General features: G+C 41.6%; 2 protein-coding genes across 3 annotated transcripts in view; one reads left to right on the top strand and one right to left on the bottom strand.

Moving 5' to 3' along the window:
• Positions 1 to 7,038, top strand: part of LOC149445890 (tRNA (32-2'-O)-methyltransferase regulator THADA-like) — a 58,641-nt gene extending 51,603 nt beyond the window's left edge. Inside the window, exons 28-31 of one of the 2 annotated variants that reach the window (XM_089653181.1) lie at positions 3,157 to 3,342; positions 3,414 to 3,659; positions 4,517 to 4,725; positions 5,551 to 7,038. In XM_089653181.1, coding sequence (XP_089509307.1) covers positions 3,157 to 3,342; positions 3,414 to 3,659; positions 4,517 to 4,725; positions 5,551 to 5,819 — 910 coding nt within the window. In that variant the 3' untranslated portion in view covers positions 5,820 to 7,038. Of the gene's footprint in view, positions 1 to 3,156; positions 3,343 to 3,413; positions 3,660 to 4,516; positions 4,726 to 5,550 lie in introns of those variants that run through there. The other variant, XM_089653182.1, reaches the window with a different exon arrangement.
• A 3,631-nt stretch (positions 7,039 to 10,669) lies between these two features.
• LOC149445889 (somatomedin-B and thrombospondin type-1 domain-containing protein-like) overlaps positions 10,670 to 23,942 on the bottom strand; it is a 90,933-nt gene continuing 77,660 nt past the window's right edge. Inside the window, exons 4-5 of the mRNA XM_089653180.1 lie at positions 18,568 to 18,726; positions 10,670 to 14,557 (exon numbers count right to left, since the gene is read on the bottom strand). Coding sequence (XP_089509306.1) covers positions 14,452 to 14,557; positions 18,568 to 18,726 — 265 coding nt within the window. The 3' untranslated portion in view covers positions 10,670 to 14,451. The remainder of the gene's footprint in view (positions 14,558 to 18,567; positions 18,727 to 23,942) is intronic.

The raw sequence follows: 23,942 nt of genomic DNA, 5'->3' as shown, positions 1-23,942 counted from the left end.
AACACACCAAACAGGTCAGGGATAATGTTGTGGAGAACTTTAAAGCAGACTTAGGTTATAAAAAAAAAAAATATCCCAAGCTTTAAACATCTCACAGAGCACTGTTCACTCCATCATCCGAAAATGAAAAGAGTATGGCAAAACTGCAAACCTAAGAAATGTCCGTCTACCTAAACTGACAGGCCGGGCAAGGAGAGCATTAATCAGAGAAGCAGCCAAGAGGCCCATGGTACTCTGTAGGAGCTGCAGAGATCCACAGCTCAGGTGAGAGAATCTGTCCACAGGACAACTATTAGTCGTGCACTTCACAAATCTGGCTTTTATGGAAGAGTGGCAGGAAGAAAGCCATTGATGAAAGAAAGTCCTGTTTGCAGTTTGTGAGAAGCCATGTGGGGGACACAGCAAACATGGGAGAAGGTGCTCTGGTCAGATGAGACCAAAATTTACCTTTTAGGCCTAAATGCAAAACTCTGTGTGGCAGAAAAATAACACTGCACATCACCCTGAACTCACCATCCCCACATGGTGGTGGCAGCATCATGTGGGGATGCTTTTCTTTAGCAGGGACAGGGAAGCTGGTCAGAGTTGATGGGAAGATTAGATACAATCTCTTAGATTGTAAGCTCCAAGGAGCAGGGGCCTCCTAACCCTCTTGTATTGAACTGTACTGTTGCTGTATTGTCTCCCACTATATTGTAAAGCGCTGAGCAAACTGTTGGCACTATATAAATCCTGTATAATAAAAGATGGATGGAGCCAAATACAGGGTAATCTTAGAAGAAAACCTGTTAGTCTGCAAAAGACTTGAGACTGGGGTGGAGGTTCACCTTCCAGCAGGACAATGACCCTAAACATACAGCCAGAGCTACAATGGAATGGTTTAGATCAAAGCATATTCATGTGTTAGAATGGCCCAGTCAAAGTCCAGACCTAAATCCAATTGAGAATCTGTGGCAAGACTTGAAAATTCCTGTTCGCAGATGCTCTCTAGCCAATCTGACAGAGCTTGAGCTATTTTGCAAAGAAGAATGAGCAAAAATGTCACACTCTAGGTGTGAAAAACTGGTAGTCATACCCAAAAAGACTTGCAGCTGTAATTGCAGCGAAAGGTGGTTCTACAAAGTATTGACTCAAGTGGGCTGAATACAAATGCACACCACACTTTTTAAATATTGATTTGCAAAATGTTTTGAAAACCATTTTATCATTTTCCTTGCACTTCACAATTATGTGCCACTTTGTGTTGGTCTATCACATAAAATCCCAATAAAAAACATTTGGTTGTAACATGAAAAATCTGAAAAATTTCAAGGGGTATGAATAATTTTTCAAGGTGCTGTAAATGCAAATTTATGCAAAAGGAAAAAATGAAACATCACATTGACATAAGTAATCAGATCCTTTGCAACAACACTTGAAATTTAGCTCAGGTGCCTCCCTTTTCTCTTGTTTGTTGTGGAGATGTTTTTACACCTTGATTGTAGTCCACCTGTAGTAAATTAAATTGATTGGACATGATTTGGCACACGTTTCTCTATAAAAAAAAAAACTTCACAGCTGACCATGTATACTGTTGAGAACAAAAGCCATAAGGTCAAAGGAACTGCCTGCAGAGCTCAGAAATAGTTATTGAAAGGCTACAAAAAAAATTCTGCTGCTCTAAAGGTTGCCAGGAGCACAGTGGCCTCCATAATTCTCAAATGGAAGAAGTTTGGCACAACCAGGACTCTTCAAAAAGCTGGTTGCCCTGCCAAACTGAGCATTTGGGGGAGAAGGGCCTTGGTAAGAGGGGTGACCAAGAACCCAATGGTCACCCTGACTGAGCTCCAGAGATCCTGTGTGGAGATGGGACAAAATTCCATAAGGACAACCATCACTGCACCCTTCCACTGATCTGGGCTTTATGGCAAAGTGGCTAGACAGAAGGCTCTCCTCAGTGCAAAACATATGAAAGACCTCTTGGAGTTTGCAGAAAAGCTTTCATTCAGCTGAAGCAATTTAAAATTGCATCATCTATGGCTTGATTTGGACTAGCAGATATAGATGGACTTGACTAACAAAACGAAGCTTAACTCCAGCTAACATTTTATAGGCAGTTACAGCAAGAGGTTTTACATAAAGGAATAAAATCTGACCATTGTAAGTACCTCAGTGGTAAACGATTTGTCTCAGCCCTCTACCAGCTACTTTGTCTGGACAGCTTGGTCTGTTAAAGAACTTGAAAAATAACAGACTTACTGGTTTTATCACCAGGTGAAAATAAAAGAAAAAAGGCCTAAAAAAAGAAAACTAATATATCTGCTACATTTAAGGATTGATAAACTGGTTTGTATCTTTTTTTTTTTTTTTTTCTTGAGTTGCATCTCAGCACCAAGAAACAGTACAGTTATCTTTCATACCAACAGGTTAAAGCAGAGTTCCAGTTGAATAAAAAAAAAACAAAAGTCAGCAGCTACAAAAACTGTAGCTGCTGACTATTAAAATACAGACACTTACCTGTCTTTTGGTCCATCGGTGTCCTCACCATGGCTGGTTTCACTGGCCGTCTTCTCTCCTCGGCACTGAATTCCTTAGTCTGGGCACCTGGCTGTGACAGCTTGCGGTTTCACAGCCGTGTGCCCACTGCGCATGTGCAAGAAGTGCTGCACTTTGTGAATGGTCCCGTAGTCTTCTGGGACCTGTCACGTGTCCCAGAAGACTACGGGGAGGGAGGGGGAAGGACGATTTCTGTTTCCAGTCGCCTCAGGCAATTGCAGTGGAAGTGGGAGCGGGTACCTGTCAAATTTGGGTACCCGCTTCCCAAAGGTTCCAATCTTTAACAGGGAGCGGGGGACCAAGCATTAAAGCGGAACTTCTCCTTTTGGGTGCAGCTGCGCTTTAAGATATAATGCTGTATGGTGTAGAAGAGTCCTAGGTATATTGCAAAGCGTGAACCAAAAGAGAACGTATTCATAGTCACTGATTTGTCAAATGTTAAGTATATTTTGATAATTATTTTGTCACTTAGAGGTTGAAGCTTTTGGGTCTTGAGCACAGAACCCCAGGCCACTTTAGTATACTATCCACTATCTTCCTTTTTTTTTTTTTTGCTGCCAGAAGTATAACTGCCAGTTAAGCTGCATTACTGTTTGTTTTGTTTTTTTTTTCTATTTGTAGTCAAGTTCTGGATGACCTCTCCCTGGTTACCCGCTGGCTCTCTGTCCTCACAGCTTATGCAGACCCAGCTATTTCCTGTGAGAAATTGCGGCTAGCTGCAGCGGATGCACTTCAGTTGGCTGGAGTTGACCTGGTCAGACTAGCTCTCAAGTGTGGTACATTAGAGCTTGCACAGCTGGCAGTAAGGTAAGATGTTCTCATATTTGGGTATTATTCGTTTTCTTTATTCCTTACTCTTGGCTTTATTTTTCCATTAGAACCATGTTATGTGCAGTGAATTTGCTACAAGATGAGGACAGAGGTGTTCGAGAACTTACTACAAGGTTTGTTGTGACAACCTTGAATCGGCCTCCTGAGACGTCTTTCCACAGTGACTGGGCCATTGTGTGTCTCCTGGAACTTCTGAGGGACTTTTTCTGGAGCTATGAGGCGACCTTTAATGCTCTAATACATCAGCTGCCTTCATGTGATCTGCAGGCTGTGCTATCCTTCCTTCATGAAAGGTAATTGGCTTAGTATAGTACTTGCTTCAGGCAGTAAAGCGCATCTATGGTCAAAATTTAAAATTCAGGTCATTTGCACTGCTGTTAATCTGAACGATCTTGAAGTTTATAAATTTACCTAGTCCCCACATATTTACTACTTTGAATTTTGTGACACATATTCCATATGCCCTGTTGATAGGCACTGCTGTGTCACACATTTCACAGAGCCTGCCTTCTGAACTACAGAGATGCTGAGAGGAGGAGTTTCAGGAGGCAGAATCTCTGCTTGCAGGCAGCAAAGTACCATGGATATGTAGTCCTTAGAGATTGAAAGTAAACCGCATAGGAGAAGCTTCAAAGCATGTAGGGGATCCAGAATGTTGTGGGAAGAAGCGACCAGCAGACAGGCTGCACTAATATGAAAGGAGATTTTTCAAGTAAGCTAATATTGGTTTGCCAAATATACCTATTGTTTGTATTAGTATTACAGTGCTGATGTTATAGGATGCAGGTGTATGCTGTGACCATAGATCTCCTTTTAAGTATGTTACCAGTAATGGCAGTTTTTAAGCTCAGTTATGACATACTGCATCAAGTTTAGCAATATGCTTTTCATTTAACATTGTGAAAAATGATTGCTGTTTTTCTTGAACATGTATTTTGTCATGTGGCAAAAAGTATCAGGTTCTCTTCTTTGTCCACATCCTTGGCCATTAAAACTCATTTTGTTTGCTAGCTGCAGTACTGCTGAGTTGAAAGTCTTGTATAAAATATATGCTGGGAACTTATGAAGGGTTACACCACCCTACTTGACTATGTTCCAGCTTTAATTTCTTTGCAAAAATATCTGTGATGTGCTTCTCATGTTTTTACAGATCTGTTGCTCTATATGAGGAGGATGAACCCAATATGTTTGCAGATCCCAATTTCCTTTCCTCCCTCCTATATCCATTGCTTTGTGACTTGATGAGTGTCATGTCACGCACAGTTTCCTTGTGCTCGGTTTTGCTGCATTGGGTTCAGTCCACAACCACAATAGTAAAAGAGCAGCTAAAAGAATACCACAGTTGGACAAATCAGCAGGGTAAGTTTTATATAATAAAAAGTTTAAAGATAAAGCTGGCCACACACCAAAGACTACAGTTGGAAGTGTTTGGTTTAGTTAAGCTGAGGAACAGTCCTGGTTTTTATGTATCTTTTTATATGAGCAAGTCTGCAATTAGGCCCCTTTCACACAGGGCAGACTCTGTCCTGATCAGCAGGGGATTTGCTCACAGATCCCCTGCTGATCGGAGCAGAGCGGGTGGATGACACATCCGTGTCCACTCAGTTTCTGCAGAGCGGACAATGACCGAGCCCCCTCTGCTTTACAGGCGGCTGGGTGTAAAAAGATTCCGCTGTTTACACCTGACTACCCTCCGATCCGCCTAAACAAGAGGACAGATACCCTTCTGTTTTTTTTTGTTTTTTTTTTTCTTTTAGCAAACCGGATCAGACCCGGAAGTAGGCTGGTGTAAACGGACACCCCTGTCCAAGGGTTGAATGGACTCTCCTATCAGTTCTGCCTGAATAACTGACAGGCGGACCTGATCGAACCCGTCGTGTGAAAGCGGCCTTACCACTCACTTTGCAAGTTTTCGAGGTGGACATAAAGTATTGCAGTTACCCCAGTGGTTAGCTTTTCCTGAAAGAAACAGTATTATTTGGCTGGAAAAAAAACTAATCCTGGCTGTTTGATTCTTGTCCTGAGAATGTTTAAGGGTTTTCTGGTACTCCTAAATGTTAGAATTGTCATCTAAACCCACTAATATTGAAATTCCAAATTTTCCCTATATATTACACAATGGTAGAGAAAAAAGATAATTTGATTAACAAAATGTTTGTTCCTAACACTTGTTGCCGTTTCCAGGTTCCCTGCATATTCCATGGCTTGCAACTACTGGTTGTTCCCGGGTACATTGTGCTGTTTTAGGTTTGTTGGTTCGAGGAGAGCTTCTTCTCAGAGCTCATGAAATACTAACACAAGTTGGCACTCCGCTTACTCTAGGCTCCCTGAGGGAGGAGCTAGTTCAGCTAAAGGAGGAACTTGCTTTACATGGCTTAGGACATTCCAATATGAAGATGAAAATGGGACTTTTCTGGAGACATTGCTCTACTGCTACAGACTTGGGCAACTGAATATATGTTCAGTATATGTAAGCACGTTTTCCTTGATGTTAAAAGAACACAACCATGAATGTGTAATATATGGCATGATGATCTCTCCCAGTGAGTGACGTTCCTAACAATGTTATGCTAGCTCTAACTATTCACTTGCAATATCGTTAAAGTGTTCCTAAACCCAGAAATCTGCATTCACTATATCTGATCTCCCACTGTACACAGAACATGGAAGTGCAATTATTTTAGTAAATATAAAATGCTAAAGGCCTTTTCTCATCAGCAGTTAGAGCAGTCTTGTGACTTCTATCAGTATTCATCAGAGCATTGGTTTAAAGTTTATAGGAGTTTTCATAATACTCTGAGGATGGAGAATCCCTGACCTCTGTCTGGACAGTGCTGATCGGTCCTGTGCTGATCACATGCACCCTCCCAAAGAAAAAAAAAACCCTCTCTAGCAATACACACCAAACTGAGCACGTGCAGAGTAACTCCACACGATATGTCTTATCCGGATATAAGAGGGGGTCACTGTGAGTATAACAAGCATGCTTTACTGCATATACAGACTGATTTTACTTTTGTGGGTTTAGGAACACTTTAAGGTACCCATAAAATAGATGACAGTCCATCTTGGCTTACAGGGAAGAATATTTTATATAGTGGAAAAAAACTTTCATGGAGTGACCTCATCAGTGTGCTACTTTAGATGATTGCTGTACACAGCAGTGTAGAAATGCGCTCTTGGGCCAGGCAACTGATTCATCTGTAGGCAATGGAGGCAATGCAGGTTTCAAGGATCTTTAGAAGTCAGAAATGCCTTTCAGTATGTCATAAATGTGGAATTTAAAATCATGATCAATCAGTCAGGAATCCCAACAAATATTCCCGTGTGTGTGAAACCTCATGTACTTTAATCAATTATATTTCAGCATGATCAAAACCTCTTGTGTAAGTTGGGGGCCTAAAGCCAGCCATTGCTCAATTTCCTCCATCAACACCGACCGCGTTGACGGGAAAATCCCTTCCGCTGATCTATTGTGTTCTTCTGGCTGGGAGAACACAGTGAATACAGCTAGCGGTTATAACAGCCACTAGCAATAATCGCATTTAACATCCAGCAGGCTGGTTGTTGATCTATCAACTTGGGTACATTCACTCTGCCCCATACAGTGAAGGAAATAAGTATTTGATCCCCTGCTGATGTTGAATGTTTGCCCACTCACAAAGAAATGATCAGTCTAAAAATCAAATGGTAGGTGTATTGTAACACTGAGAGAGAGAATAGCAACAAAATTCAAAAGAAATGTATGTCTAACAAATTATGCACTGATTTGCATGTTCATGAGGCAAATAAGTATTTGATCCCCTATCATTCAGCAGGATTTCTGGCTACCAGGTGTCTTCCATACAGGTAACAAGCTGAGATTAGAAGCAGTCTCTTAAAGGGAGTGCTGCTAATCTCATTTTGTTATCTGTATAAAAGACACCTGTCCACAGGAGCAATCTGATTCCAAACTCTCCACCATGGTAAAGACCAAAGAGCTGTCCAAGGATGTCAGGGACAAGATTGTAGACCTACACAAGGCTGGGCTACCAAACTATCGCCAAGCAGCTTGGTGAGAAGATGACAACAGTTGGTGCAATCATTCGCAAATGGAAGAAACACAAAACAACTGTCAGTCTCCCTAGGTCTGGTGCACCATGCAAGATCTCACCTCGTGGAGTGTCAATGATCATGAGAACAGTGAGGAATCATCCCAGAATTACACGTGAGGATCTTGTTAATGATCTCCAGGCAGCTGGGACCACAGTCACCAAGAAATCAATTGGTAACACACTACGCCGACAAGGATTGAAATCCTGCAGTGCCCGCAAGGTCCCTCTGCTCAAGAAAGCACATGTCCAGGCCCATCTGAAGTTTGCCACTGAACATCTGAATGATGCAGAGGAGGACTGGTTGAAAGTGTTGTGGTCAGATGAGACCAAAATCGAGCTCTTTGGCATCAACGCAATTCGCCGTGTTTGGAGGAGGAGGAATACTGCCTATGACCCCAAGAACACCATCCCAACTGTCAAACGTGGTGGAAACATTCTGCTTTGGGGGTGTTTTTCTGCTAAGGAGACAGGACAACTGCTCCGCATCAAAGGGACGATGGACGGGGTATTGTACCATTGTGGATGGGTGTTCCATCATGACAATAACCCAAAACACACGGCAAATGCAACAAAGAGTGGCTCAAGAAGAAGCACATTAAGCTCCTGGAGTGGCCTAGCCAGTCTCCAGAGCTTAATCCGATTGAAAATCTGTGGAGAGAGCTGAAAGTTGAGTTGCCAGAAGGCAGCCACCAAACCTTAATGACTTGGAAAGGATCTGCCAAGAGGAGTGGGCCAAAATCGTTGCTGAGATGTGTGCAAACCTGGTGGCCTAACTACAGGAAACTTCTGACCTCTGTGATTGTCAACAAGAGATTTGCCACCAAGTACTAAGTCATGTTTTGTGAAGGGGATCAAGTACTTATTTCCCTCATGAACATGCAAATCGGTGCATAATTTGTTAGACATGCATTTCTTTTGAATTTTTTGTTGCTATTCTGTCTTTCAGTGTTACAATACACCTACTATTCGATTTTTAGACTGATCATTTCTTTGAGAGTGGGCAAATGATCAAAATCAGCGATGGATCAAATACTTATTTCCTTCACTGTACATGGTTAGAATCTCGGCTAGTCCCTGCTGAACCTGCCAAGATTTGAACCGTCTATGGCCAGCTTAACTGAAAGCAAATCTACAATTCTGGTGTCTGTTACCACAACTATATTTGATGTCATGGAACAAATTTAACAAAAGAATCATGAGTGTTCTTAACCGTATTTAACATGTTGCTACAAATAAAATATATATTTTTACTTTGTAATGAATGCAGTACTTTGATCTTAATTTTTACCATAAAATGATGTATCAGACGTGCGTCTCAATATTTCCTCTCAGTTTTGCTTTGAACACCTGAGAAACAGAGTTTTAAAGCTGAAATCCTGGGTTAAAAAAAGATTTTGGTTAAACAGGGACTTGTGTATTCTTACTAGACTCTTGGTGGTTTATTTACTAAAGCTGGAGAGTGCAAAATCAGGCTCACTTCTACATAGAAACCAATCAGCTTCTAACCTCAGTTTGTTCAATTAAAGTGTTCCTAAACCCGGGACCCTGCATTCACTATATCTGGTCTCCCACAGAACATGGAAGTACACTTATTTTAGTAAATATAAACTGCTAAATACCTTTTCTCATCAGTGGTTAGAGCAGTCTTGTGACTTCTGTCAGTGTCCAGCAGACACTGTAGGAGTAGGAGTTTTCATTCTGCTCTAGATGGATGCAGAACCCCTGACCTCTGTCTGGACAGTGCTGATTTGGCCCTGTGCTCATCACATGCACACTCCCAAGAAAACAAAAAAAACTTCTAGCGATACGCACTAAACTGAGCATGTGCAGAGTGACTCCATGCATATGTCTTATCAGGCGATAAGAGGGGGACACTGGAAGCAGGGGAGGATCTGAGAAGTCAGGATCAAACAGCGTTTTTACACATTGCAGATGATTAACCCCTTAGGTTCCACAGTGAGTACAACAAGCATGCTTTACTGTATATACAGCGTGATTTTACTGCTGTGAGTTTAGTAACACTTTAAGCTTTGGCAAAAAAAAAACTTGAAGCTGATTAGTTTATATGCAGAAGTGAGCCTTATTTTGCACTCTAGCTTTAGTAAATAAACCCCATGGTGTCCTTTGTGTGTTTCTTCTAGCTCTGAGCCAAGATCCATGATGGAACTTTCCCCATAGTTTGCTGTGATGCATGAGTATTCTGCAATAGACTAGTCACTAGTGTGTTCTCTCTATTTGTGCATAGTGACTAACAATTGTATCTGTCCCACGTAGATTTCTGCAGGCAGCCTGTAGTGATCAGGCCTTCTGAGTGCTACCCACAGCTGTGCTCTCTGCACAACCTGTGTATGTGACCTTGTGATGTTCTCACCCCTACTTTTACATTCAACATTTGGGTTAGGAAGAACATTTGGTCCACACAAATGTGGTTTATATACCTTGTAGCTATTAATAATATATTTAAATGAAATGTTTTGTGCCCAAAGGTCAGCTTTAGGACCTATAGGGCTGAGGAATGGGTGGGGTCAGCAGTCTCGAGCAATACATAAACGAAGTCAATAGGGAGTGATAAGTATGATTTTCACCATTTTGTAGTGGAGCCTTTTATATCTTGTTGCAAACTTTCACATTGTTGGGAAGAATGTTTATGCCTATATACGTGCATCAAAACCTTTCAATTTTCTACTCCATATCTTACTGGGCACAGTAGTACTCCCTCAATCACAAAAGAGTTGGGCACATTTTAGAATCTCTTTATATTTCAGGGAAGCTTTACAGACTTGACATAAGGTACGTCATATTTAAGCGTTCTTTTGTGTAATTGACATTTTAAAGGTGTTTGGTTGCAAACACTCTAGTGATTCAGGCCTTTCCAAGTTAGTTGTTTTGCCTTCAGAAAAAAAACCCCTTTAGGTCTGGCAATTCCAGAAATATGCTGGGCAATTGGGAAGACTATGGCAACCATGTCTGTATCCACTGTATTGTAATGAGTGGGCTCAAAAAGTTGTAAAGTCTCATAGTCACAAGGAGTATAACTTGCAGCAACCAGTCAAGGCTGGACACAACCAAATTACTAATAGGTGTGCATAAATTTGTTCTTGTGTGGTGGAAAAAACACAAGAATAATCAGTCTACCATGTTTTGTGATGTCACGTGTACCAGTAGAGACCAGGAAGGTGTCTGCTTCTATAGAGAGAAAAAAAACTGTATTTTTGAATTTCTATTTTAAATGCTGTTTTATATTTTGTTTCTTATGACATTTCTTAAAGTTTTAATAAAAGAGGACCAATATAAATGTTGAAATACATAAACAATAAATAAAACAAATATATGGTTAGCAATAAAACTAACACATTAGGATTGGTCTGTGAAGGTTCTCATTTGTCCACGTCATGGTAAAACTAGTAGTTGGCCACAATCATATGAACTTGTCTAATTTTTTAGATCTTTTGCTGCTCAGACAAGCAGCTTTTTGGTATCTTCAATGTTATAGGAGAGCAATTCCAGTTAAATGTGACTAACTATTACCAGTCTAGTAAGGATGTGGTATTGCTTGTAATTTTCATTGCAGTGAGAGAACGTATTCTGTAACCTATATGCATAAGTTAGCTGTTAATTAGATTAAGGTGTATCTGAATCCAAAAACAGAAATGTAATGCATTGCAGTTAACCAGTCCTTAGATCAAGTGGCTGCATTTGTTTTCTTTTTTCAGGCTAAGAACATTTTCAGCAAATACAGAAAGTACCTTTTGAATTTGCCAAAAAGGCCATGCCCTTGTCACTTATCTTTATTATGTAAACTGCTACATCAATCCACCATGCAATGGAAATTAACAAAAGCAGGCGTGTTTGAAGTCCAAGCCTGTGATTAACAGGTGAAAATAAAGGGGAAAAAGTCATTATAGCTAAGGATTGGTAAGCTGCAATTTAATTCAATTTTGTGTTTTTGGGTTTAGATACACTTTAAAATGAGCAAAGATAGTTGCAGTAAATTTTGCTTTTTATTATTTCACAGTTAAATTTCCTATTACTATTCTGTATAACATTTCCCATTTAGGCTATACTGCCAATTCCCCTCAGTCACATCCAACCCCAGGCTAATCAGGCTCTGAGGCTGCTTCCTTTTAGCCTCCATAATTTCAGATCATAGATAGTCTTTTTGTTTTATATTCTCATAAATAAAAACTACTTCACTTTTAGTTATAACTAATACTGGGCCCATACAAGGTAATACATATAATGTATAAATGCATCACTTCTTGATATTTTCTATGTTACATGTACTTGTTCTTAGGCTGCCTCATTTTTGCTGAGAATCAGTTTTATTCATTATAAATATGTGTGATGTACAGAGAAGGCTCCTTCTCATCAGACTGGTTGTCACATATCTTACAGAATTTTTAAAATCATGGTCTTGAATAAAAAACATGGAAAATGGACCTGCTTTTAACCAAAGCAATCTGCTGAATACTGCTTTTGTGGCACACTAACTTGAATTATGCTGCTCAGGTCTAGTAAAAGGTGTCCTTCAAAAAGCCAAAACATCTGAAAACACATGGAAAATGTGCATCTGCTTACATTTTTAAAAGCATCAAGTGAAAATGTTCTTGGGCAGACTTCAAATCGGTGAAAGTTCATCATTGTTGCAGGTAACTATAATTTTGCATACTGCTCATGGCCATATCCACTATGCAGGAATGAGCCATTTACCAGCTACACCCAAACTTCAACCATGCATCTAATGGCTTATTAATATGCTTTGTGGCTACCATCTTTCCATAAGGCCTCCCAAGTTAATTTTAATGTCAATGTTTTCATACTTTGGTAGTTATACCTAATTAACATTCACAGGGTGAAGGTTGTAGCATGTACTGCATAACCTTAGTTTTTTTTTATAGCTTTGTGGTTTATTAAAGCAGAACTCCATGAAAACTGCTTATTACACAGATGAAATACTGTGAAATACCATAGGAGCTGTTTTAGAAAATGGCTTTGTAACCCTTTCTGAACTGATACATGTCAATTACTGGATTGCTTTTTGAGATCTTTTAGTGTGCTTCACTTTGTCAGACAGCTTCTATTTAGGTGATTTCTTGATTCAACAGGTCTAGCAGTAATCAGGCCTGGGTGTGGCAAGTGAAATTTAACTCCACTTTCTCAAAAATGTGGTTAATCACAGGTTCATTCATGATTTAGCAAAGGGAGGGGGCATTTTTTTATTTTTTTTTTTAACATAGGGACAGGCAGGCTTGGACAGCTTTTTTTCCCTTAATGAAATCGTTTAAAAACTGTTGTATTTACTTGGGTTATCCCATGTAATAAAATTTGTTTGATCTTAATCATTTAAGTCTGACAAATATGCAAAACAAAAAAAAGGAAGGGGGCCAATACTTTTTCAAAGCACTGTATAATAATCTGAGCCATTAAGGTGCAACAAGCCTGCAAATCATACATTCTGACTTTTCTGGTTTGAATAACTGCATCTGGTCATTGAGTGTATTGAGACCAGAGGGTCAGCATAACAGTCAGGTAACTAGCAAGAAAATCATCAATGGCAGGTCTTGTGTTTCCTTTTTAGGGTCGTCTTTAGCTTCAAATATCAGTTTACTCTGGTACTTTTTTTATCCATATTTTGTTATAAATTCATAAGATGCTTTAGTTTATTATAGGTGCTTCATTTATAGTCATGTAAAAATTAAGTACATCCTATGGAAATTGTTGACACTTTCAGTATATTTGAACAGGCAAACATTACAGTATATCTTCATTGATGCACTACTTACAGATAAAGGTGGTATACTTGAATAAAAACACAAGGAAAATGTGACTTTTTAATCATTTAACCAAACAATAGCTGCATCGGTTGACTGCAAAAAGTACACCTTTGTGCCCGAGAAGTTGGTATTGGCCATTTAGGATAAAAGAATTGTAAGCCTTTGCAACAAATGGCGACCATCAGGTTATGGTCTCTGGTGATGAAATGTGCCAGAGGGAGCCTAGCCCTGATGTCATTACACTCACCGCCTCAAGTATGATGATGATGCTGCTGTGCTTGTCTTTATTTCGTACATTGTGATTGCCCTACTGTGGAATAAGCTTGATTTTTAACTGGCAGTATTTGATGACTTGGCTTGTTCTCATGGCGGTTATTCTGAGACTGATTTTGTGAAGTAATGAGGGTCATCGTTGTAGTATCTGAAAGTGGTGGAAAGCAGTTATTTACATTTCCACATGTGCTGCTGAACACCTATAACATAGAGGCCAATTGTCCCCCGTAAGAGGCTTGTGCACTTGATGGTGTGGGGGTACCTGGATGCACACATTGTAGTGGATTTGTCACATTACCACTCTTTCTGGTATGGACTTTAATGATTTATATTAATACACTATTGATTTTTTTTATTCACTCTATTTAGTTGAACACTGTTATAAATATTTCCATTGATTAAGATAGCATTTAAAGGTACATTGTGGTTTTTTTTTTTCTATTTTAACTGTAGGGTTGTGCTTATTTTTTTTTGTTTGAATATCCCGTGTCAATTTTATGTGTCGTCTGTTCAAGTATATCACTTTTATCTGTAGGCACTGTTTGTAAACTAGTAAACATTAGATATTCATTCAAAGTCAACAATTTCCATGGCATTGACTTGCTTTTTCCCATGACTTTATGTGGTCCTGGCCTTTTCCATCAAGGATTATAGTATACAGTGAAGAAACTAGACTTAATCTTAGCCTTGATGACTATTTGTTAGAAATAAAACTAATGAATCAGCAATCAGAGAAAGCATCAGACATGTGCCTTCATGACATCACTGCCAAATACATGTACTCACATAATATTACACAATAGTAAGATTATTAAAAAAGGAGGACAGACTCCTCCATGAGGCAAATTGCAGAGGTAGGTATCTGAGAGGTAAGCTATTTGTCTTTGCGCTTTGAAAGGCGTTGTAAGTTGTGTCTGCCCAAAAGCCCCTGGTGACGATCCTGGTCACACAAATAGGAAGGAGACTGAATGGCACATGCAATCTTCTCTGAGGTCTTCTTGTACCCAGGAGCCCTGACATCCAGGGAGTAATGCTGCTGCCCAAAAAGTCCTGCAATGGTTAAACAAGGGTATTAAACCACCACCAGGGGAGTTCACCTATCATAATTTGACATTAGCCACTTGATGTCTGGGCTATTGCTGGCATTTCTCACATACATGTAAATAACAGGATTTTTTTGTTAAAATTCCTTTCTCTGAGTTCATTGACAGACACAGCCTCTTTTCTTTATCCAAGACCAAACAGGGTTTTATAGCCCAACCTATAGGAGTAGGACACTAGGCAGAAAAAAATCTGGCACCTCTTATGGGCAGTTCCAAAGAAGAGGTGCTGTGTTCGTCAATGAACTCCGCGAAAGGGATTTTAGGGTAAGTAACATAAAAAAAAAAATCCTGTTTTCTGTTTTGTTCCTTCACAGACACAGCCTCTCTTCTTTATCCATGACCAAACAGGGTTGTCCCCAAGCACTTCCAAAATGAGGGCTGGGCAAACCAAATAATCGAGAAAAACCCCAAGTGAACCTGCCAACACTCCAAACTACCCTGAAGGGGCGTCCAGAGTCCTAAACAGCCACCTGCAAAACTTGGCAGTCAAAACTAGCATCGAAGATGCCAATACATTACTTTGTAAAGTATAGTAAACGTGTGCACAGAGGACCAGGTCGCCGCTTTGCAGACTGGAAAATGAGATTCCTGATGTCAGAACGCCCAGGAGGTGCTAATGCCATGATGGAGAGCACCATCACTGGAAAGGAAGGTTCCTGTCCCGCAATGACATACGTCTGCACAATCAGCTGCTGAACCCAATGGCAATAGTGGCAGGAGAGGCCGTCATGCCTTTCCCTGGACCATTTGTGGTCACAAAGAGCAAATCAGACCTCCCGAATGTGGTCATCGCAGAGAGGTACATGTGATTGCGTGAACCACATCCAAGAGTGCAAGGCCACCACCTCAGAGTGCGGCGGCCAAGGACACATTGAGGGAAGGACAATGTTTTCATGCCAGTGGAGAGCCAACACCACCTTTAGAAGAAAGAAAAGGACGGCTGAAGCATCACCTTGTCCTTGAGCAGAATTGGATAAGGTGGCTTACAAGACAAAGCTGCTAAAGCCGAAACCAATCGAGCCAAAGTGATAGCAACTAGGAAGGCAACTTCCTGCAAGAGCAATAAGCAAGGGAATATACTGAATGTTCCTGAAAGGTAGCTTCTGAAGAGTTGACACCACCAAATGCAGGGTCCATGGTGGCAAACAAGGAATGCAGTGGGGGAAAAATGTGATGTACCCCCGGATAAATGTGCGACCCAAAGAATGGGAGACAGAAGAAAACAGCGAGAGCAGAAAATTGAGCTGTGATATTACTCAAAGCAATCAATGTCATGTTGTAGAAAGCCAATACCCGAGTAACAGAAAAAGGACAAGGATGGTACCCCAAAACATTGCACTAAACAATATTGGCTTCCAGGTGCAATGATAAATATTCTGGGAGGTAGACTTATGAGCCTTTACCGTAGTCAGATTCACCAAGCAAGACAACAGGCAGCGGCGTCAGCAATTCTAAGGCCCCCCCCCCCCCGTTCCCGGGGTAAACTGTGTGGCCATTGTTTTTTTTCTTTTAATATCTGTGTGTTTTGGCAGTGTCACCTCGCCCTGAGGGCAACAAGGACCGCAGGTCCACTTGGGAGACAGGAAGAAAACCCTGTAATCCTCATAGCCAAGGGAGGCCATCCGCCACCCTCAGGAGTAACCCAGGCTTGTATCATGAGCTGATACGGTGGCTGCACTCTCCAATCCTGAAGGGAACAGCAGGCACATAACAGTGCATCTGGCTCCATTCAAAGCGCAGTGAAAAGACTGCTAGGTCAGCGAGAGGCAGGTCACAGCATGCCCCATACCAAACTACCAACATCCCTCCCAGTGGCAGACAGGCACCATCCCCCTGGGTATTGTTAGCCAGCCTTTGGCAAATGCCCTTTAGCAGCAATGCAGGTGCCACATTTTGCTCCAGAACTTTTTTCCAAACCCCGTCTCCAGAAGAGACAGTAGACAAAGACATGCCCAAAAGCAAGTTGGCAGGCATGACATACAGCTCCAGCAGGCCCGAAGCGCCGGCCACCACAGCCACATGCCACACACACCCATGTATAGGGGAGCCACTTTGTGGAAACCTAGCCCTCTGAAGCAAAGGAGAGCCCACCTCAGTGAGCCCTGTGGCCAGACCGTAGTCCAAAATGGAGCCAGAGCATGTGAGTATGACCCAGAGGTCATGCAACAGAGGATCTCTGCTGCAAGATACAAAACACCATCCCCAGGTGCCAATAGTATCGCCCTACACAGACTCCCCCATACAGTCGCCAGACACCAGATAAGGAAATTGGAATGCCCACAAACTGTACAACCCTGACATCAGCAGACCATGCTGGGCGAAATGAGGGGGCTGCTCGCCCAGCTATCAGCAGCCACAAGAGCGATGCAATGACCTGCTTCAGGTGAGCCCAGTGTCCACAAGGGGGGATGGGGGAGACTAACCCCCAAGCCTGTAGGGAAGGAGAACCCTGCAGGGTCGACCACCCCAGGGACTGCCCGGGGAGGGAGAATCTACCTACTGATGCACATACGTTGCGGGTCATATGTGATGAAGACTCCCATGACATCCTCCTTTTCACTGACGTGGGGGGCTGTAAGCCTAGGGTAACACTGTGACACTATAGGCGCATATGTGTCCCTGTGAGATGTTTAATCTGGTCACCCGGGTCCATGTCGTGGCTGACCGAGTAAGGAGATAGTGGTCTGCGCATGCTTGCTGGTCAGACTGAGGTGACCACTGGTTCTTGATTATCCAGCCCAACTGTTGATAGAAGATCTCTGCAGGAAAAGATAAAAGAAAAAAAAGCTATAGAACAGGTATCAGCATAAAAAATGTCCATTTTCCTGAGACACTAGGCAGAATGACTGGAGACCTGTAGCAGAGCGGGGGTTTTAAGCCTGGAGATGACTGCCCTAGGAGTTGCCGAGTTTTTTTTTTTTATTTTTTCCTGCCTAGTGTCCTACTCCTGTAGGTGGGGCTATAAATCCCTGTTTGGTCATGGATAAAGAAGAGAGGCTGTCTCTGAGAAAGAGAAATCAGGATTTTATTGCTAGAAAGCTACTTAGACCCTCAAACATATTTTCGGAAAGCAAAGACCATGAAGAAGATGGTCATTGTTGTAATTTTTGTATATCACGTGATATTTGCACAACAGTTTATCAAAAGCAAATATTCAGAAAAAAATACACTTTAATATATTTTAGTGCACACAAACACAATATAATACCCAAAGTTTTAATATCCAATTAACAAATATTAATTGTGATAGTATGGGCAGTGAAAGGTACCTTTCATGGAGAGATCTTGGATCTATTTGCTGGCTCACTTTTACTGGCTGCAAATTTTGTTATTGGGGTCATAGCTGCAGCCATGATCCCAGTATCACCATTTCCTATCCAGGATGTATATGTACGTATGCTGGACAGGAAGCATCTGCAGCCAAAACTTTTTTCTTTAGGTTTAAAGTATGTAAGGGTTAGAATCCTTTTTTTTTTTTGTTTTTTTTTTTTGTTTGCTGCTGGGGAGATTTACCCCTCATTTGTTCAGATGATTATCGCTAGGACAGATAACACCAACATTTTTTATAGTTGTGAATGGGTGAAAGGAAATAATCCAATAGGGACAACTGTTCTGGCGCTAACTTTCTAAGGTAGAACCTCCCCTCTTTGCAGAAATTTCCTCTCACGTTCGTTCTATTCTGGCTCTGGGACAGGAAATAAATGGAGATCTCTTTAACACTATACAGACAGCAAAAATGACTGGCTTTAAATGTATGTAAAAGAAAAAGTGACATAACACTAGGTAAAAAAGCTGGACTAAGTGTAGAATATCAGAGCAGGTATATTGCTGATAAGTCATAGAGGATAGCTAAACCAAAATCTGATAAGCAGAGCTAAATTTAAAATAGCTGAAAAAGAACGAAAAGAAAAAAACTTTAAATTAAAGAAATGAATAAGCATTTCTAGTTCCACCTACCTGGCACCTGCCACACCATCCCCCTGGCACCTTCCATTTGCAGCAGTCACCTCCGCCTGACACTCTAAACACACAAGTTGTTCTTGTATAAGCTGTCTGCTCCAGCTTTGCAGACGGCAGGCAGGTCCCACATGTTTCATACGGAAGTAGACACAATAGCTAAAAAAAAAAAACAGGTAAAAATTCGATAAAAATATAGTGTTTTTTTCCTGGTAAATCTGTATATGTACAACATGTAGTGTGACATAACCAGTGATGCAGAGTGCATAATTATTAGACAACATGGGATGTCACAGATGTTTCCCCTTGACTATTGGCCTCACACATTTCTTTGCAGGAGATGCTGGCAGAGCAGCATGGAAAGACGTCTGCTGGCAAAGTTGATGTACTGTAGATAAAAATCTAGAACTGAATGAAAAGAAACAATATGGGCCAAGAACAGAACAATACCACCCACGTTGTCAGCTGAAAGGCTAATACGTGCTTTGAAGTAGGAATATTGTAGTCTTTCAGATCATCAAAATGTTTCTCTTTTTTTTATGCAGATGATAAATTGTCCCTTGGGTGATCACTGCCTTTGCCCTTCAGTGCACCTGTTCTTCATCCCTTTTACAAACTTGAAAAAAAACTTTTATTTTCTTGAAAAATGTGTTTAATTTTGAATCGCATTTAGGATGCTACAACTGAGAAGTTCACTATGGAGGTACATAATGTTCCCCATCTTTTGGGAATACCTGGTTAGCAAGCATATCAGATGTTTGGGTAAAAGAGGAGGTGTCTCTACCTCCGCACTGTTTCATGCTATCTAACTTACCTGTGTCGCAACACAAACTAGCAGAGTTTAATGCTGGCTCTTGGATACCTACCTGTATGTCGCAGTCTTTACACTACAACAAAACTACCTCCAATTTGCTGCGGACACACAACACTAGTCACAGCTCAAGCCAGAGTATTTCTTCTAAAAATCATGATGGTCTGCTCCCAAATTCAAGCTTTACAATCCAGGAGTTGTCCAACTCTGTATTTCTACATGTGACTCCTGGGCCTGATAATAGCCTCCCTTGAGGCAATTTCATATGCTCAGTTTCACTCCAGACCCCTACAACGCAACATATTATGGGACAATCTCTGGACAAACTGACTTGCCAGACACTGGAGATCAGGTTATCTCTGGCCTAGTGGCTCATGAGTTGAGCTATGGACTTAGTGAAATCTTCTAGTCAACTTTTTTTGAAGATTACAACAATTGATACCAGGCTGAATGACTGGGGAAAAGTCCTAAATACTTTGTTGGTGCAGTGGACTTAGTCACTGGAAAAATGTCATGTCCCAATCAACAAGCTAAAGTGGTGGCTATTTTGGTTGTTCCTAATACACAGGACACACTGCCTGAAAGTTAATTCAATCAAGATTCAGGAACCAGAAGAATTGCTGCAGCAAAAGAGGTGCAAATGATTCTATTTTTGGCTTCTCCTTCCAGCCTGATCTGTTTAACAATCTCCGCATAGACCATTGGCAAGCAGACAACCTCAGCAGACAGGGTCTATAGCTGGGAAAATGATCCCTATATCCAGAGGTCTTTCAGAGTCTCTCAAATAAGAGGTACACATAATGGGTGCCAGACATGGATCGTCTGGCATCCAGGTTCAACACCAAGGTTTATCTTTGGTGCAACCTTATCGTGGTGGAAGCAGTGGATGCTGTAGTGGCTACCTAGGCTCAGTACAACTGATCTATGCCATTCTTCCTTGAAAACTTTCTCCTCTTTTACACAGGATTGAGTTGCAGAGAATACCAGAGCTCCAAATTGGCCCTCTTTCCATCACCTATGCAAGGTGTGTGTCTGAACTAGCAGTCATGTCCTATAAGGAACCCTGTTAGGTTCTATACAAGGACAAGGTGGTTTAGAGGCCTAGCATCTACCCTTTTTTTAAGGTGACATTCGCTTTTCACCTTAGCCAGTTCTGTTCTTTTGTTTCCCTGTCTGGTTCCTGAACTCCAGAAGGGAATTACTCTTCACTGTCTGGACATAGTGTTAGAATATGGGTAATTGTCCAAATAGACAAAAAGTAACTAACTTTCAGTTTAAATAACAGGTACAAAGTTAGAATCAATAGTGCTAAAGAGGGTCAGAATGAAATAAACATGCATACACTGCAGAATAATACATAACAGATTAAGAAAGCTGCACAAACATGGACTCTTTACAGAAATGACTTTCTGCTGTTGAAGTGTGCCCTAAAATCCCCAATGCTGCAGCTTGACTATGCACTGCTTTTAAGTGGTTAATTATCTTGGCAAGGGAATCATGGTCTTCCACTGGGAGATACAGAATTAACCTGCATGCTTCCCCCTCTAAGGTGTTAATGGTGTTGAATCTGGCCCCGCAATCTCTTTGCCCAATCACCTAAATTCCAACCTAGCCTGTTCACTTTATTACTGACAGGATTCTGCCACAATTACATAGGGGTTATTACTGCCGGAGTGGTAGGTTGCCTGCTTCCCTCTGGAGTAGTATGACTGTGGGCCATTGTCATACCACTTTCATCACCATTATCCGACATAGCTGATCCTGTTCATAGATGCCAAGTGTAACAGGATGAGTAATCAGCCGAATGAGCAGGCAGAGTAACTTTAACTTTATTAAATTGGTGCAAAGTTGGAATCAATTCAAAACGGTCATAATGTCAAAGAGCATGCATACACTGCACAATAATATAAAGCAGATTTTAAAAGTTGTAAAATATGGACTCCTAGCAACAATGTAGTTTAATCAAGGTAACAGCTGCTATAGCAACAGAGAGCGTAGCTGAGAATCACTAACTTGGCAAAACAGATCAGAACATGAACAGCTACTTCCAATTACAGTATATCCTCAGAAATACCATCCTTCTCAGTGAAGTTTAGGGTAGCTCTATTAACACAGGCAAAAAGCTAGAGGAATCACAGGTCCAAGGACACAGGACCACCCCACTGCAGCTGCAGTACTCTGGCAGCAATTGGGCAGGTGATCCCCACAGTAGCTAGGGCTTCCAGAGAAACTGCATGCTATTAGTCTGTGGCCTAGCTGCCTGCTCACCAGTTCTGACAGTGGCAGGCCTACCACCTCACTGCATATCACTCTCCCAGCTATTTCTGCCTCACCAGGCATGGCTGAACCCAGGAAGTTTGTTAAAGGGGCTGCACCTACATGATATTTAAATGGGCATTCCACTACACCAGTATGGGGGTTTACATCTCTGCCAATTCTGTTACTCTATGTTACTAAACTGAGTCATGCTGGGAGTGAGGTTATAATACGGCTGCCCTTAGAGCTTTGTTTTCCTATTCTACTTGGCCTATATCCCAACTGACTGACTCCGGAGGCTCTGACAGATTATTGTTCATGTTTATAGTCTTAAAGACTAGGTTCCTTTCAAAGTGTATTCTACTAGGTCTGTGAATTCCTGTTGGGTTTTTGGTATCAGGCAATAGTATCCAGATTTGAAAGACCGCGACCTAGTCTTCTATTCACACATTCTCTTAGTTTTACCAGGTGGATGGCCATGTCTCATCTGATGCCAGCTTCAGGTGGAAGGTCCTTCAGTCAGCTCTTTGAGCTGCAGGCAGTTCCGGGTTACTTTTTTTTAATGTGGGTGTGCTAGTGTTACTGTTTCCCACCGCTCAGTTGGACTGCTTTTGGATGTCTTTGTTGTTTGTTTTATAAGTAATGTAAAATCTATTTCTTGGAGTTCATTAAGGGACAAAGGTCCCACCACTCCTGTTTCTGATCTGCTCATGTTAATGCTATTCTACAAAACTGAAGCAGTGTTGGGAGAGAGGGATTATACCTGACTGATCAAAGGCTTTTTTTATTTGCCTTCTGAAGGTGGCAATATAGCCAGATGTCTCAGAATAACCAAATCCTGTATCAAATAAACTATAGGAAACTTATTTTACCATAAGTAAAAGTATGATTTTTAGCTTACCTGTAAAAATCCTTTTCCTGGACTACATTACAGGACACAGGATAATATTTTGAAATATTGGGATATAGGCCAAGGAGAATAGGAAAACAGCTCGAAGGGCAGCCCTATTATAACCTTCCTCACTCCCAGCATGCTTCAGTTTAGTAGCAAACAATGATTGGAATAGATAAGAACAGAAGGGAGAGACCCATGTCCCTTTTAAAGTACTCCACGAAAATCTTTTTTTACAGGTAACTACACTGCTTAATAGAATGAAAGGAACACTTTTTAATCAGAGTATAGCATCAAGTTAATTAAATGCCTGGGATATTGATCTGGTCAGTTAAGTAGCAGAGGGGGTTGTTAATCAGTTTCAGCTGCTTTGGTGTTAATGAAATGAACAGGCGCACTAGATGGGCAACAATGAGACAACTCCCAAAACAGGAATGGTTTACAGGTGGAACCCACTGACATTTTTTTCCCTACTTATCTTTTCTGACTGCTTTTCACTAGTTTTGCATTTGGCTAGGGTCAGTTTCACTACTGGTAGCATGAGGCGATACCTGGACCCTACAGAGGTTGCACAGGTAGTCCAAATCCTCCAGGATGGGGACATCAATTTGTGTCATTGCCAGAAGGTTTGCTGTGTCTCCCAGCACGATCTCAAGAGCATGGAGGAGATTCTAGGAGACAGGAAGTTACTCTAGGAGAGCTGGACGGGGCCATAGAAGGTCCTTAACCCATCAGCAGGACCGGTATCTGCTCCTTTGTGCAAGGAGGAACAGGATGAGCACTGCCAGAGCCCTACAAAATGACCTCCAGCAGATCATTGGTGTGAATGTGTCTGACCAAAGAATCAGAAACAGACTTAAAGAGGGTGGCCTGAGGGCCCGACGTCTTCTAGTGGGCCCTGTGCTCACTGCCTGGCACTACAGAGCTCGATTGGCATTTGCCACTTAACACCAGAATTGGCAGGTCTGCCACTGGCGCCCTGTACTTTTCACAAATGAAAACAGGTTCACCCTAAACACGTGACAGATGTGAAAGGGTCTGGAGAAGCTGTGGAGAACGTTATGCTGCCTGTAACATCATTCAGCATGACCGTTTTGGTGGTGGGTCAGAGATGGTCTGGGAAGGCATATCCATGGAGGGACGCACAGACTTCTACAAGCTAGACAATGGCACTCTGACTGCCATTAGGTATCGGGATGAAATCCTTGGACCCATTGTCAGACCCTGCGCTGGTGCAGTGACAATGTCCGGCCTCATGGCGAGAGTATGCAGGCAGTTCCTAGAGGATAAAGGAATTGATACCATTGAATGGCCCTCGTGCTCGCCTGACCTAAATCCAATAAACACCTCTGGGATATCATGTTTCGGTCCATCTGATGCTGTCAGGTTGCACCTCAGACTGTCCAGGAGCTCAGT

The sequence above is a fragment of the Staurois parvus genome, unplaced genomic scaffold, assembly GCF_062004578.1.
Source record: "Staurois parvus isolate SC_StPar_1 unplaced genomic scaffold, SC_StPar_1.0 ptg000704l, whole genome shotgun sequence".
Taxonomy (NCBI): domain Eukaryota; kingdom Metazoa; phylum Chordata; class Amphibia; order Anura; family Ranidae; genus Staurois; species Staurois parvus.
The sequence above is the reverse complement of the archived record's forward strand: the minus strand, read 5'-3'. Positions and strand labels throughout refer to the sequence as shown.